This window comes from Pan paniscus, chromosome 1 (assembly GCF_029289425.2).
Source record: "Pan paniscus chromosome 1, NHGRI_mPanPan1-v2.0_pri, whole genome shotgun sequence".
NCBI classification, from domain to species: domain Eukaryota; kingdom Metazoa; phylum Chordata; class Mammalia; order Primates; family Hominidae; genus Pan; species Pan paniscus.
Window position 1 is genome coordinate 142,775,372 of NC_073249.2, and position 12,571 is coordinate 142,787,942.

At 32.8% G+C, this 12,571-nt stretch overlaps 1 protein-coding gene across 9 annotated transcripts in view; it reads right to left on the minus strand.

Moving 5' to 3' along the window:
- The window catches only part of PRKACB (protein kinase cAMP-activated catalytic subunit beta), a 161,259-nt gene that overhangs the window by 70,871 nt on the left and 77,817 nt on the right, over positions 1–12,571 (minus strand). Inside the window, exon 1 of one of the 9 annotated variants that reach the window (XM_034934024.3) lies at positions 3,185–3,316. The exons of 3 other annotated variants lie outside the window; for them this stretch is intronic. In XM_034934024.3, coding sequence (XP_034789915.1) covers positions 3,185–3,194 — 10 coding nt within the window. In that variant the 5' untranslated portion in view covers positions 3,195–3,316. Of the gene's footprint in view, positions 1–2,593; positions 2,955–3,184; positions 3,317–12,571 lie in introns of those variants that run through there. 5 more of the 9 variants (XM_034933989.4, XM_063600154.1, XM_034934034.3 and 2 more) reach the window with 5 other exon arrangements.

The following is a 12,571-nucleotide window of genomic DNA, read 5'->3' on the forward strand; positions in this document are numbered from 1 at the left end:
ACTTGAGTTCAACATTTAGAGATTAGAAAGTGACACACAAATTTATAATTTCAATATAATACAATAATTGTTGTAGTTTGTAAGTTTGCTTTGGGAGTACAGAGAAATCACCTAATTCCACAGGGTCAGTGTCGGAGGTAATGACTGGTTCTCTAAATTTTTATGATAAAGACTATAAATATGGAAAGGTAGCAAGGAATTATATGTAATATAGTATGGCTAGATCAAAATTTGTGAGAGAGATTTTGCAAACAAAACCAAAAAGGTAAGTCATTGATTGCATGTGACCTAATAAGGAGTTTAACTTTTATTTTAAAGGCAATAGGGAGTAACTGAAAGTTTTCATGTTAGTTTAAAAAATGGGCATATTTGCATTTTAAAATTTTCAGTGTGGAAAATGGCCTGGAAGGATATAAAACTGGAAGCTGGGAGACCAGTAATGCAGTTATTATAATAGGATTGAGAAGAGATCTAGAAGCCATCCCAGTGTCAGTAAGACTGGAGAATATTGAGTGATTTTTGATGTAGAATCAATAGAACTTAATGACTGAGTACATGTCTGAAGGTAAGAAACAAGTTAGAAATGACCAAGGTTTCTGTTTTCACTTCCTGTATGGGCAGTGAGATCATTAACAGATATCAGAGTCAATGAAAATGGAGCAGATTCAGGGATGATAAAAGAAAATCCACTTTTGAACTGAACGTTCAGGTAATGACTGAAGATGTAGGCATGGATGAGATTTTTTGGAGAAAATGTAGCATCAAAAGAAGGCCAAAAGATAGATTCTCAGAGAAAACCAACATTTAATTGGCAAAGGATAAAAGGAATAGTCTTATAACGAGAAAAGTACCATGTACACATAAATATCACATGTGTAGTTACAGACTTAGATTAAAAGGCCTAGCATTTGCTTATTTTTACAAATAAAACCACACTTCTCTTGTAATTTTCCAAGTTGAAATGGCTAGGACACTTAACCATTTATGACATGATTAAAATCAGTTGAAATTGGGCATTCTCGACAAAGTCAGAACACCTAGTTGTGATTACTATGATTATTTGTGGTATAAAATGGCTAGAAGGGAAAGCCAATATGATCAAATATATCAAATGCTATCTACAATGCATAGCTTTTTAAAGAAAAATAAAGCAATAGTGAAGCAATAACATTTTCCTTCAGCTAAATCCAATCCATCCTGTTGTAAAACCTCCAGAACACCATGGTGGTTACCTAAAGATTCTAGATTATATGCCAAATTTTCAAAGAGAAAATATGCATTGGCCTGATTCAAATAAATATATGTATGACAACCAGGTATATTCAGTTTGATATCCATAGAAATCCTAAGGAATGTTAAGTTGTTTTTGTAATATTCGTTCAAATTTAAAACAGCAGATTATTTAAAACAGATCTATTTCAGTAACAGGAAAATAACAATCCAGTTAATTCTTAGTATTTTGCATGTTAAAATGTCCCTTTAATATCTAATATTATTCTATAAACAAATATATAACAGTGTTTAAGAGGTTTATATTGTACTGTAGCAGGATAAAGAATATTTATTGGTTATAATGAGGTGATCTCCAGTTATGAAAGAAAAGGTTCGTCAATTTTGAATTCTATCATTATACAGCAAAAATCCACCTTTCAGTTTCTAAATTCCAATTCCAAATCTTATAAATGCAAATTATAGGACTGTTATGTTATCAGAGAAACCATATTCTACTTCTCTTAAAAATATCTGAATCAAAGGTTAACTTCCAAGCATCTTATTTAAGCAAAAGATGCTAATGAATTATGCTCTAAGCAAATGTTTTTCACTCTAACAACAGGATATCTATTTTTAGCTGCAGGTTTGGCTTGAAGTGACAGCTTTTACCCTATGATAAACTGCAGTACATACTGTAGTATATTTTTTCAAAAAAACAGTTTTGGAAATATTTAGAAAAAATAAATCACATTATAACAAAAAAGACTAGTTGTCACAAGTGTACTTATTCTAAAAAATTATTTCCCCCAAAAACTGTTTATTAAAAATTTTAACAAACCCTACAAAACCAAAATGCTCTAATTATTTCATCATTAAATCCTTATTTCTCAATAAATTGTAGGTAAAAGCAACCAAGACATCAACAAAATTCTGGCAGCATCTTATTTTCAAAATTACTATTTAAAAAATCTAATAAAAATAATCTAATAAAAATTAGCATTAGGAATGACAAAGCTAATCAAAGGAAAGTTAAACTAATTATCTTCAGGATCAGATACTAAAAGAAAATCCTCTCTTATGGTTAGTCTATTTACTAATTTATAACACAATTAATAACAGTGCCCAACAAATACAATAAATCGAACCATAAAGAAAATTAGAAACTGATTATTGGTATTGATTATTAATAGTGCCATTAATTGTTTACAGTTCTTGCTGGTTTTTGAAAGCAATTTACTATAATGCCTAAGTACAAAAGCATCACCACAAAATATAATTCACAGTAGCTGTGGCTTTATAACTGTCCCTTTAAAAATATTTTTTCCTCTTATAAATATATTTTTTAAATAAACAGCTGCAGAGTCTCAGAGAGCATACTTACCACTCATGATGAAAACCAACCTTTCCAAAACATATTGCTCAAAACAACAATCCAACAGCAAAGGGAGTTATGCTAATCTCTAGAGGGAGAAGAACCGATGGTGTAAACACACACACTGGAGCATGCAGCACACAGAAAACGAAAAGAGCTTTCTTTTGTTTTAAAAAGAGAAGCCCCTAGAAGCAAAGCATAACTGCCTAGCATGAGATATCACTAGTAAACATCAGATTAATGCCAAAGATGTCTATAACTAGACTGAATTTCTTTCAAGCTAGTTATCCCAGCCTCCTTCATATACCACTAGAACAACTCAAAATGGCAGGGAGAAAATGTTCGAACCAGGATGTATAAGATGTTCTCAATTATATCAGCATGAGTTGTTACCACGGCAACATTAGACCAGAATTATCGGTTCACTTGTATCCAAGGCGTAGCTTCTCTAAAGCTTTAATCAACCAGACAAATAAAATACCTTTTTATTTTAGAGCCACATGATTATAAATTACCAGATTTCTTAAATTTAAGCACTAATCTACGCTTTTTACATCTTTCAAAGATATGAAAAAATTGCTGTTTTCTTCAAATACTCACACAATCCCATGTTGAACCTGGCAAGGAGCAAACAGCAGAATGATTGCACCTAAACGTCTTTCAATTACACCAGCTCTTACTGCTAGCTGTGGACCTCACTGATATTAAAATGCTGTGTGCTGTTGCTAGTGACTATTGGCGATGAATCTTATTGCCCAGATCGCTGATAGCTTTCATTTTTCATGAGCCAGAAAGCTATACTGCAGCACAAATGTTAACCATTTAAACATTCTGTGTTATGGAAGAGAATAATATTATATACATATATGTATATCTGCATTTTTAAAGGAGAATCATAGAATAACTTATTTGTAAACTTCCATTAAATTCAGCATTACAAACAGTGTCAGATGCCATCCATGTGGTATTCAAAAGAAAATAATACACAAAAAAGTTACTGGCAATTATTGCAGAAATGTAAAATTCCTCACATGAAACAGGACTAAGATGACAGATTGTATAGCAAGGTGGGCTGACTGGGTAGCATGGTGAACAGATTGTTCTGATTACCAGAGATCCAAAATTTGTACCAAAATGGTACAAAGAATCTATAGAATGGTTCCCTGTTAAGTAGAACTTCAGCACGTGAACTTGCCATTTTAACAGTTGCCATGTGAGGCAGGACTTTTGGTGATGTGGAAGTAAGTCAGGAAATCTTCCTAAGAAACAACTATGAAGCTGGACAGAATTATCAAAAACAATGATTTCATGGCTCTGGAAATTGAGCAGTCATAAACAACAAATTGAGAAACATTTATTTGTGACGAACCACTGAACTCTGCCTAAAAACAGTGGGAGTCAGAGATGTTCTTGCCTGGGGCTGCTCCCACTCCTTTATAGCTCAGTCAGGAGAGTACTTCTACCAGGGTAGGGCTGGTCATGAAAACTAGCAGCTTCACTTCTGGAAGGGGCTGACATGAGAGGGGGCTGATTTGATTTGAAGTGGAGGCCAAAAAACTCATTAGTGATATTGTCAACGAAAAAAGCAAGCTGAAAGAAATTAACAGTCTAAGGCTATGGCCTTGGTAGGGCTAAGCAACACATTGGTGGTATAGCAAGAAACATAGCATGGGGTAAATGAAGACGAGACAGGCAGAGGCTACGTAAGTTCACCAGGCCACCCAGTCTGCCCACCTTGCTATGCAATCTGACTAGGAGGTAATGACAAGCACAAAGGAGACGAAAGAGGGCCCAGTGGAAAGTTAAAGCTGGTACAGACTTCCGAACTGCCTAAATACTGCATGTGCTCCTCAATTTGCACACAGTTCCATCAGCACTGGCTGGTCCCAGTGTTTGAGTACAACCTCTGATCAATCATTAAATAACAATTAAGCTACAGAGACACAGGGCAATCCCTAGGAAACCAGGTTAAAAAATAAAAATTAGAATAAGAAAAAAAAACTAAGCAGAGAAATCAGTAGTCACATATCATGAGGGATATAGATTCCATAGATTAAGACAAAGGAAGTTTTTAATAAAAAAAAAACAAAACCAACCCTCAGGGAAAAAATAATCAAAACCCAGAGCTACTACCACATGTTATTTTAAAAAACACATTTTTGACAAAAACTTGTGTGATCCACAATGAGGAAAAAAAGCAGTCAATAAAAAATGTCCCTGAATGGGCCCAGGTGTAGAATTTAGCAGACAAAGGCTTTAAAGACTTTAAAATAGCTATTATACATATATGAAAATAATTAAAAGAAAATTGTGTTAAATACCTAAAGGAAAACATGACAATAATGAACAACATATAGAAACTTTCAATATAGAAAGAAAAACTATTTAAAAATAAAAAGTGCAGATTTGAAAAGTATAATAACCAAAATTTTAAAACTCAGTATAGTAAGCCCAACAGCAGATTTAAAAGAGCAAAAGATCAAATCAGTGAACTGGAAGATAGATCAATGGAAATCATCCAGTCGGAAGAACACAGAAAAAGACAGGAGAAAAGTGGACAGAGCCTGAGAAACTTATGGGATATCAAGGGAACCAACATATATCTCATGGGAATTAGAAAAAAAGGAGAGAGACAAAGGGTGATGAAAAAACATTTGAAGGAATAATGGCTGAAAATGTCCCAATTTGATGGAAAACAGTAACCTATGGATCCAAGAAGCTCAGCCAATGCCAACTAGAATAAAACCCAAAAGATCCACACTGAGACATATCATAGTCAAATTGTTGAAAGGTAAGGAGAAAAGTCATGAAAGCAGCAAGAGAAAAATGACGAATCACGTCCAGGGGAAAAATATGATTAATGACTTCTCATTAGAAATAAGTAGGGCCAGAAGGCAGAGAAATGAAGTGCTAAAAGAAACAAGAAAGCAAACCCGTCCACCAACATTTCTCTATCCAGGAAAATTATCCTCCAAAAATAAAGGTGAAATGAAACATTCCCAGAGAAACAACGGAGGATATTTGTTGTAAGCAGAAATAACTAAGTCCTTAAAGCTGAGAGGAAATAATACTAGACAACAGCTCAAATTGACAGAAAGAAATGAAGAGCACTAAAAATGGTAAATATATAAATAAAAGGCTATATAAATACACATTTTTTCTGTTCTCTCTTAATTTCTTTAAGAGACTTAAAGTTGTATGAGGCAATAATTACAACATTATGTTGCTGGGTTTATAAAATATATAAATATATGTGAAAAACCACAAATTTGGAAAAGAAATGAAGCTATATTGGATCAAAGCAGTTCTATTCCACTAGAATTAAGTCAGTACTATCCTGAAGTAAACTATGATAAGATAAATTATAATCTTGTGTATTATAATCTCTAAAGAAATATTAAGAAAATGCCTTTTAAATTTTATTTTTAAAAATCAAAACCAAATAATTAAAACATACGTAATAGAAAAGAAGGTGGTAGAAAGGGAAAAGAGGAAAACAAAAACTATGAGACAGAAAACAGTAAAATGGAAGCTACAAATCCAACCATATCAATAGTGACATTAACTACGAATGGAAGAGACACAAATCAAAAGGCAGAAATTATCAGATTGGATAAAAATCAAGATCAAACTATATAACATCTATAAGAGACACATTTTAGATTCATAGATATAAATAGGCTAAAGTAAAAACAGAAAAACAAGATTCATCATGCAAACAGTAACCATAAGACAGCTGGAATGCCTATATCAATATTAGACAAAATAGACTTTAAGTCTAGAAAAATTATGAGACAAAAGGGACATTCATAATGATAAAAGGCCAATACATCTGAAAAATGTGACAATTAGAAATGCATATGCATTTAACAGAAGAGCCCCCACAGTACTAAAATAAAAATGGACAGAATTGAAAGGAGAAAAATATTTAATACTAATAGTTGGAAATTTCCATACTTCTCTCTCAATAATTGATGGAAAAACTAGACAGGAAATTGGAAAAGAGACAAACAACTTAAATAACACCATCAAAAAAATCTTGACATTTATAAAATACAGAATTTAACATCAGCAGAATACACATTCTTATCAAGCACACACGGATATTCTACATATTAAGCAAATGCTAGAAAATATAATGTCTCAATTAATTTGAAGGGTTTCCTAAAGCTTTCAAAATATATTCTATAATCACAGCAGAATTAAGTTATAAATAAAAACAGAAAGAAATTTTAGAAATCTCTAAATATTTAGATATTAAATCACAAACAAATTCCAAGGGAAATTAGAAAATATTTTGAGGTAAATGAAAATAAACTACAGCATATCTACATTTATTGGAGGTAGATAAAGCAGGTTTAGAAAAAAAAATTCATAGCTTTAACCATTTAGAGTAAAATAGAAGAAAAGTTCCAAATCAGTAACTTAAGCTTTGTATATATTATTATATATTATAGTATTATATTATATATAATATATTCAGTAAAATGTATAGAAAAACAGTAGAGAAAAATGAATTAAACCAAAAGTCTTATGATAAAACTTTCACTAGACTGACCAAATATCAAAACAAAATGAACAAAAAGAAAACAGAAGATATTAATTATAGAAATCAGTAATGAAACTATGATACCACCACTGATGCTAGATAAATTAAAAGGATTATAAAGGAATACTATAAACAACCTTTTCCCAATCATATAAGACAACAGGTGAAATGGAAAAACTCTTAGGCACAAATTACCAACACTAACTAAAAAAGAAATAGAAAATGTGAATAAACCTGTAACACAAATATTGAATTAGTAATTAAAATTTTTCCCACAAAGAAAAGCTCAAGTCGAGATGGCTTCACTGGTTAATTATATGAAACATTCAAAGATAATACCAACCCTACACAAACTCTTTCAGAATTCAGAAGTGGCGGGAACACTTCCCAACTCATTCTAAGAAGCCTAATACCAAAGTTAGGCAAAGATCAAACGAAAACCACAGACCAATATCCATTGCAAACGTTGATGCAAAAACCTTTTATCAAAATGCCAGCAAACTTAATCTAGCAGTATATACAGAGGATCATACACAATGACCATGTGGGATTTATTCCATGAAAGGTAAGGTTGGTTCAACATTGAAAATCAATTAACGAACTATGTTATATTAATAAAGTATAAAACCAAATAATCATCTCAATATATGCAGAAGCAGCACTCCACAAAATCCAACAGCCATGAGAAAACCTCTCAACAACGAGGACTAGAAAGGAACTTCCTCAAACTGATAAAGGACATGTGGGGCAGGGGAAACTCTATACTTATGTCATATTTAATGATGAAAGATGGAATGCTTTCCCCTTAAGATAGGGCATAAGGCATTCACCACTTCTATGCATCTTTGTACTGGGAAATCTAGCCAGTGCAATGAGGCAAGAAAATAGATATTAAAGGATAAAGAAGAAATAAAACTGTCTTTATTTGCAGATGAAATTATTCTATATGTAGAAAATTATAAGGAATCTATAAAGAAACTACTAGAACTAAAAAATGAGTTTAGCAACATCATAGGATGATATAAGATCAATATAAGAATCAATAACATTTGTATATACTAGCAACAAACAATCCAAATGTGAAATTAAGACATATCCATTCACAATAATATCAACAGAAATAAAACACTTAGAAATCATTTTTACAAGACTGGAACGCTAAAGAAATTAAAGAATATGTAAATAAATGGAGAGACATTTCATGTTCATGGATTCCAAGACTCAAAATTGTTAAAATAACAATTCTCTACGAGTTAATATATGAACTCAATATATAATCTCTACGAAAATGTAATAAAGCTTTTCTTTAGAAACTGACAAATTGATCCAGAAATTTATATGAAAATGCAAAGGACCCCAAAATAGACAAAACAATTTTGATAAAAGAACAAAGTTGGAGGACTTACACTATGTGATTTCAAAACTTACCTTAAAGTTTTAGTAATCAAGACAGTGTAGTATAGGAATGAGGACAGACATGTAGTTCACTGGGACAGAATTGAGAATTCAGAAGTGAACCCTTTCATTTATGGTCAACTGATTTTTGAGAAAGATGCCAAGATAATTAAATAGAGAAAGGAAATTCTTTTTAACAAGTAGTGCAGTAAAAAATGGATCTACATGTTGAAAAAAGAACTTCAATTCATACTTCACAACATATATAAAAATTAACTCAAAAAATAGACTTTTAGAAGGAAGTACAGATTGAAAATCTTCATTACCTTGCGTTAGATACAAATTTCTTAAGATCTGGTGCCAAAAGTACAATCCAAAAAGGAAAAAACGATAAATTGGACTTCACTAAAATTACAAATTTTGCTCTTCAAATACATCATTTTTAAAAATGACAACATAAGACGGACTAGAAGGAAATATTTGATATTTATATTTTTGGAAAAGAACTTAGTTCAGAATATACAAAGAATTATTGAGAATTGATAAGAAGAAGAAAAACGACTCAATTTTGAAAGTGGGCAAAAGATTTGAAAATACATTTCTCCAAAGTACATACACAAATGGGTTATAAAAACTTGAAAATATGCTCAACATCATAAAGTTATTAGGAAAATACAAAGTGAAACAACTGTGAACAACGGATTCACACTCACATAATGGCCATAATCAAAATAACTGATAAGCCGGGTGCAGTGGCTCATGCCTGTAATGTCAGCACTTGGGAGGCTGAGGCGGGCGGATCACTTGAGGTCAGGAGCTCAAGCCCAGCCTGGCCAACATAGTAAAACCCCATGTCTACTAAAAACACAAAGATTAGCCGGGAGTGATGGCGCATGCCTGTAATGCCAGCTACTCAAGACTGAGACAGGAGAATCACTTGCGCCACTGCACTCCAGCCTGGGTGACAGAGTGAGACTTTGTTTCAGGAGGGGAAAAAAAAAAAAGAAAGAAAGACTGATGATACCAAGCATTGATGAGCATGTGAAAAAACTGGAACTCTCTTACATTACTGGTGAAAACATAAAATGGTACCACCACTTTGGGAAACAATTTGGCAATGTCTTCAAAACATAAATTTACCATATGACCTAGAAATTCTACTTCTAGATATCTACCCAAGAGAAATAAAAACATATGTCCACACAGACTTCTTTTCAAATATTTATAGCAACATTATCCAAATAGCCAAAAACAAACCAATTCTCATGTGCATCAACTGCAGAATGGATAAACAAAATGTATTATATCCATACAACATAGTATAATTCAACAATAAATCGGAACCAATTATTAATATATTCTATAACATGGATGAACCTCAAAAATATTATTCTAGTGAAAGAAGCCAAAAGTAAAAGATTACATATTATATAATTCAATTTATATAAAACATCCAGAAATGAAAATCTATAGAGACAGAAAGCAGATCAGTGTTTATCTGAGATTGAGGTGAGAGTGGGGATTGACTGGATATGGGTAACAAATGAACTTTGTGGGTGATTAAATGTTCTAAAACTGATTTGTGCTGATGGTTGTGCAAATCCTTAAATTTACTAATTAATACTGAATTATACACTTATAATGAGTGATTTATATGGTTATGAAAACATACCTCAATTAAAAAAAAAGTTGTCAAATGCTTCTCTACCGAGGAGGAAACAGTTGGCTTGAAATAGATCTTTGCTGTGGGAAGAATCATTTCAGTGGACAATTTGATTATGCAAATGTAAGGCTGGTAGGCATCCATTACCTCGGGGGAATGATCTAACAAAATCTTTTGAGGCTTCATAAGGGCCATGCCTTCTCAATACTCTGTGGTAAACAGAGATAATTAAAGTAAAGAAGGTAAATAGATCTGCATTAAAAAATGAAACAGGAATTCTGAAAGGGATCAACTCCTAGACTCCATCCTCCTCAAGGTTCAGAATTACAAAAATCTCTTTCATAGATTTTAGTGATAGGTCTGTGGCTTACAAGTAGGAATATATGCTTAAGGAGGCTTTATCAAAGGGGAAATGATAATCTGGGTTGGTGATTCAGGCTGAAAAGTAGAGACATTGTAGGCTAAATCCAAGTGCCTACAGAGGCCAGGCAGGTAAAGCAACAGAAATAGTGAATGCTGGAGCAAATCAGATAGTGTATATCTGATTAAAGAGGACAATTATTCAGTGCAACCCATTTTTTCTCATGAGAGAATAAGAGGTCACTGAAATCAATTTCTCCAATGGTTCAAGAACATGAAAGTCCAGATATTTATATGAATCTCTTGATTTAAAATCACGGTATTTTCTATTTTTATATAATGATATAAAATTCAACTATTTTTAAAAATACCATGAGAACTAAACAAAACATATCTGCAAGTTGCATCTGGCTCACAGACCACTGGTTTTCTATCCCTGGACTAGATTTCAAGAAAGAAAGGCTAATTTTGGTACAGTGTGGGGATGGGCTGAAAGTACCTTCTCACACATCCAACTTGGCAAGGAAGCCAAGATGACTAAGCATATGAGTATAAATTAAGGAAATGAAATCCTTTGACATAACCTTTGAATGAACATAATACTGAAGAGTGAATCATCCTGTCATTAAGAACCACTGAGGTCTCCACAAGGATCAGTGGCATCACATCAACAAGACAAGGTACATAAAATTTGTTGGGGCCACTTTTAAATCACGAAACAATGTAGCAGTGGTAAAATCAACAGTGGCTAAAAATGATATCACTAGCTTATATGTTCATGCTTGTAATCCCAGCACTTTAGGAGGCCAATACAGGAGATTGCTTGACCCCAGGAGTTCAAGAACAGCCCGGGCAACACAGCAAGATCTCATCTCTACAAAAAATAAATTTAAAAAAAATTAGCCTGGCACAGTGGCATGCATCTATATTCCCAGCTACTTGGGAGGCTGAGGTGGGAAAATAGCTTGAGCCCAGGAGAACAAGGCTGCAGTGAGCCATGATCACACCACTACTCTCCAGCCTGGGCAACATAGCAAGACCCTGTCTCCAAAAAATAAAAATCTCCATCTCTTTCTTCAACTAACTTTTGGAGAGCAAATTAGTCTCCTTGGAATGAGTAAACTCCTAGGAGTATAGCAATACTTGAAGCAGCTGAACGAAGACTCTAAGAAAAGACCTCCTTGGAATTCTTGCTAATTTGAATAGATAAGTGTGCCGGTGATTAAACTGAATATTTAAAAGATGACAACTTATTTGTCTCTCAAGTGAGCCATACTTGTTAAATAACAATAATGAAACACCAAAGCTGAAAGCAACCATGGTTTCAGGACATGAAAGTAATATTCAATCTCTCAGACACATATCATTCTTCCTGTTCAACTTATTACTTCTTTCTGAATGACATCTTATTTTCAAAGTTCTTTGTCTCTCAGATCATCTGCTATTACTCACTGACCAATTTTTAAAAGTGGAAAAAGTTTTCGTTCAAGATTGCTTAGGATATTAGGGTCTTTTGTGTTTCTATACAAGTTTTAGGATTGTTTTTCCTATTTTTGCGAAACCTGTCATTGAAACTTTGGAAGAGATGGCATTTAATCTGTAGATCGCTTTGGATACTAGAAGCATTTTAACAACATTTATTCTTCAGATCCATGAACATTAGATATCTCCATTCACTGTGTTTTCTTCACTTTTTCATAAATGCTTTACAGTTTCCAGTGTACAAATCTTTCACTTCTTTGGTTAAAGTTATTCCTATGCATTTTTTGTGATATTGTAAAAAGAAGTGTTTTCTTGATTTCTTTTTTCCATAGTTCATTGTTAGTATGCAGAAACACCATTGATTTATGCATTTTAATTTTGTATGCGGCATCTTTATTGAATTTGTTAGTTTTAACAGTTTTTTTGGTAGAGTCTTCAGGGTCTTTAATATATAAGATAATATCATTTGCACATGTAAAAGATTTTACTTCTTCCTTTCCAATTTAGATGCTATTTATTTATTTATTTATTGCCTAAA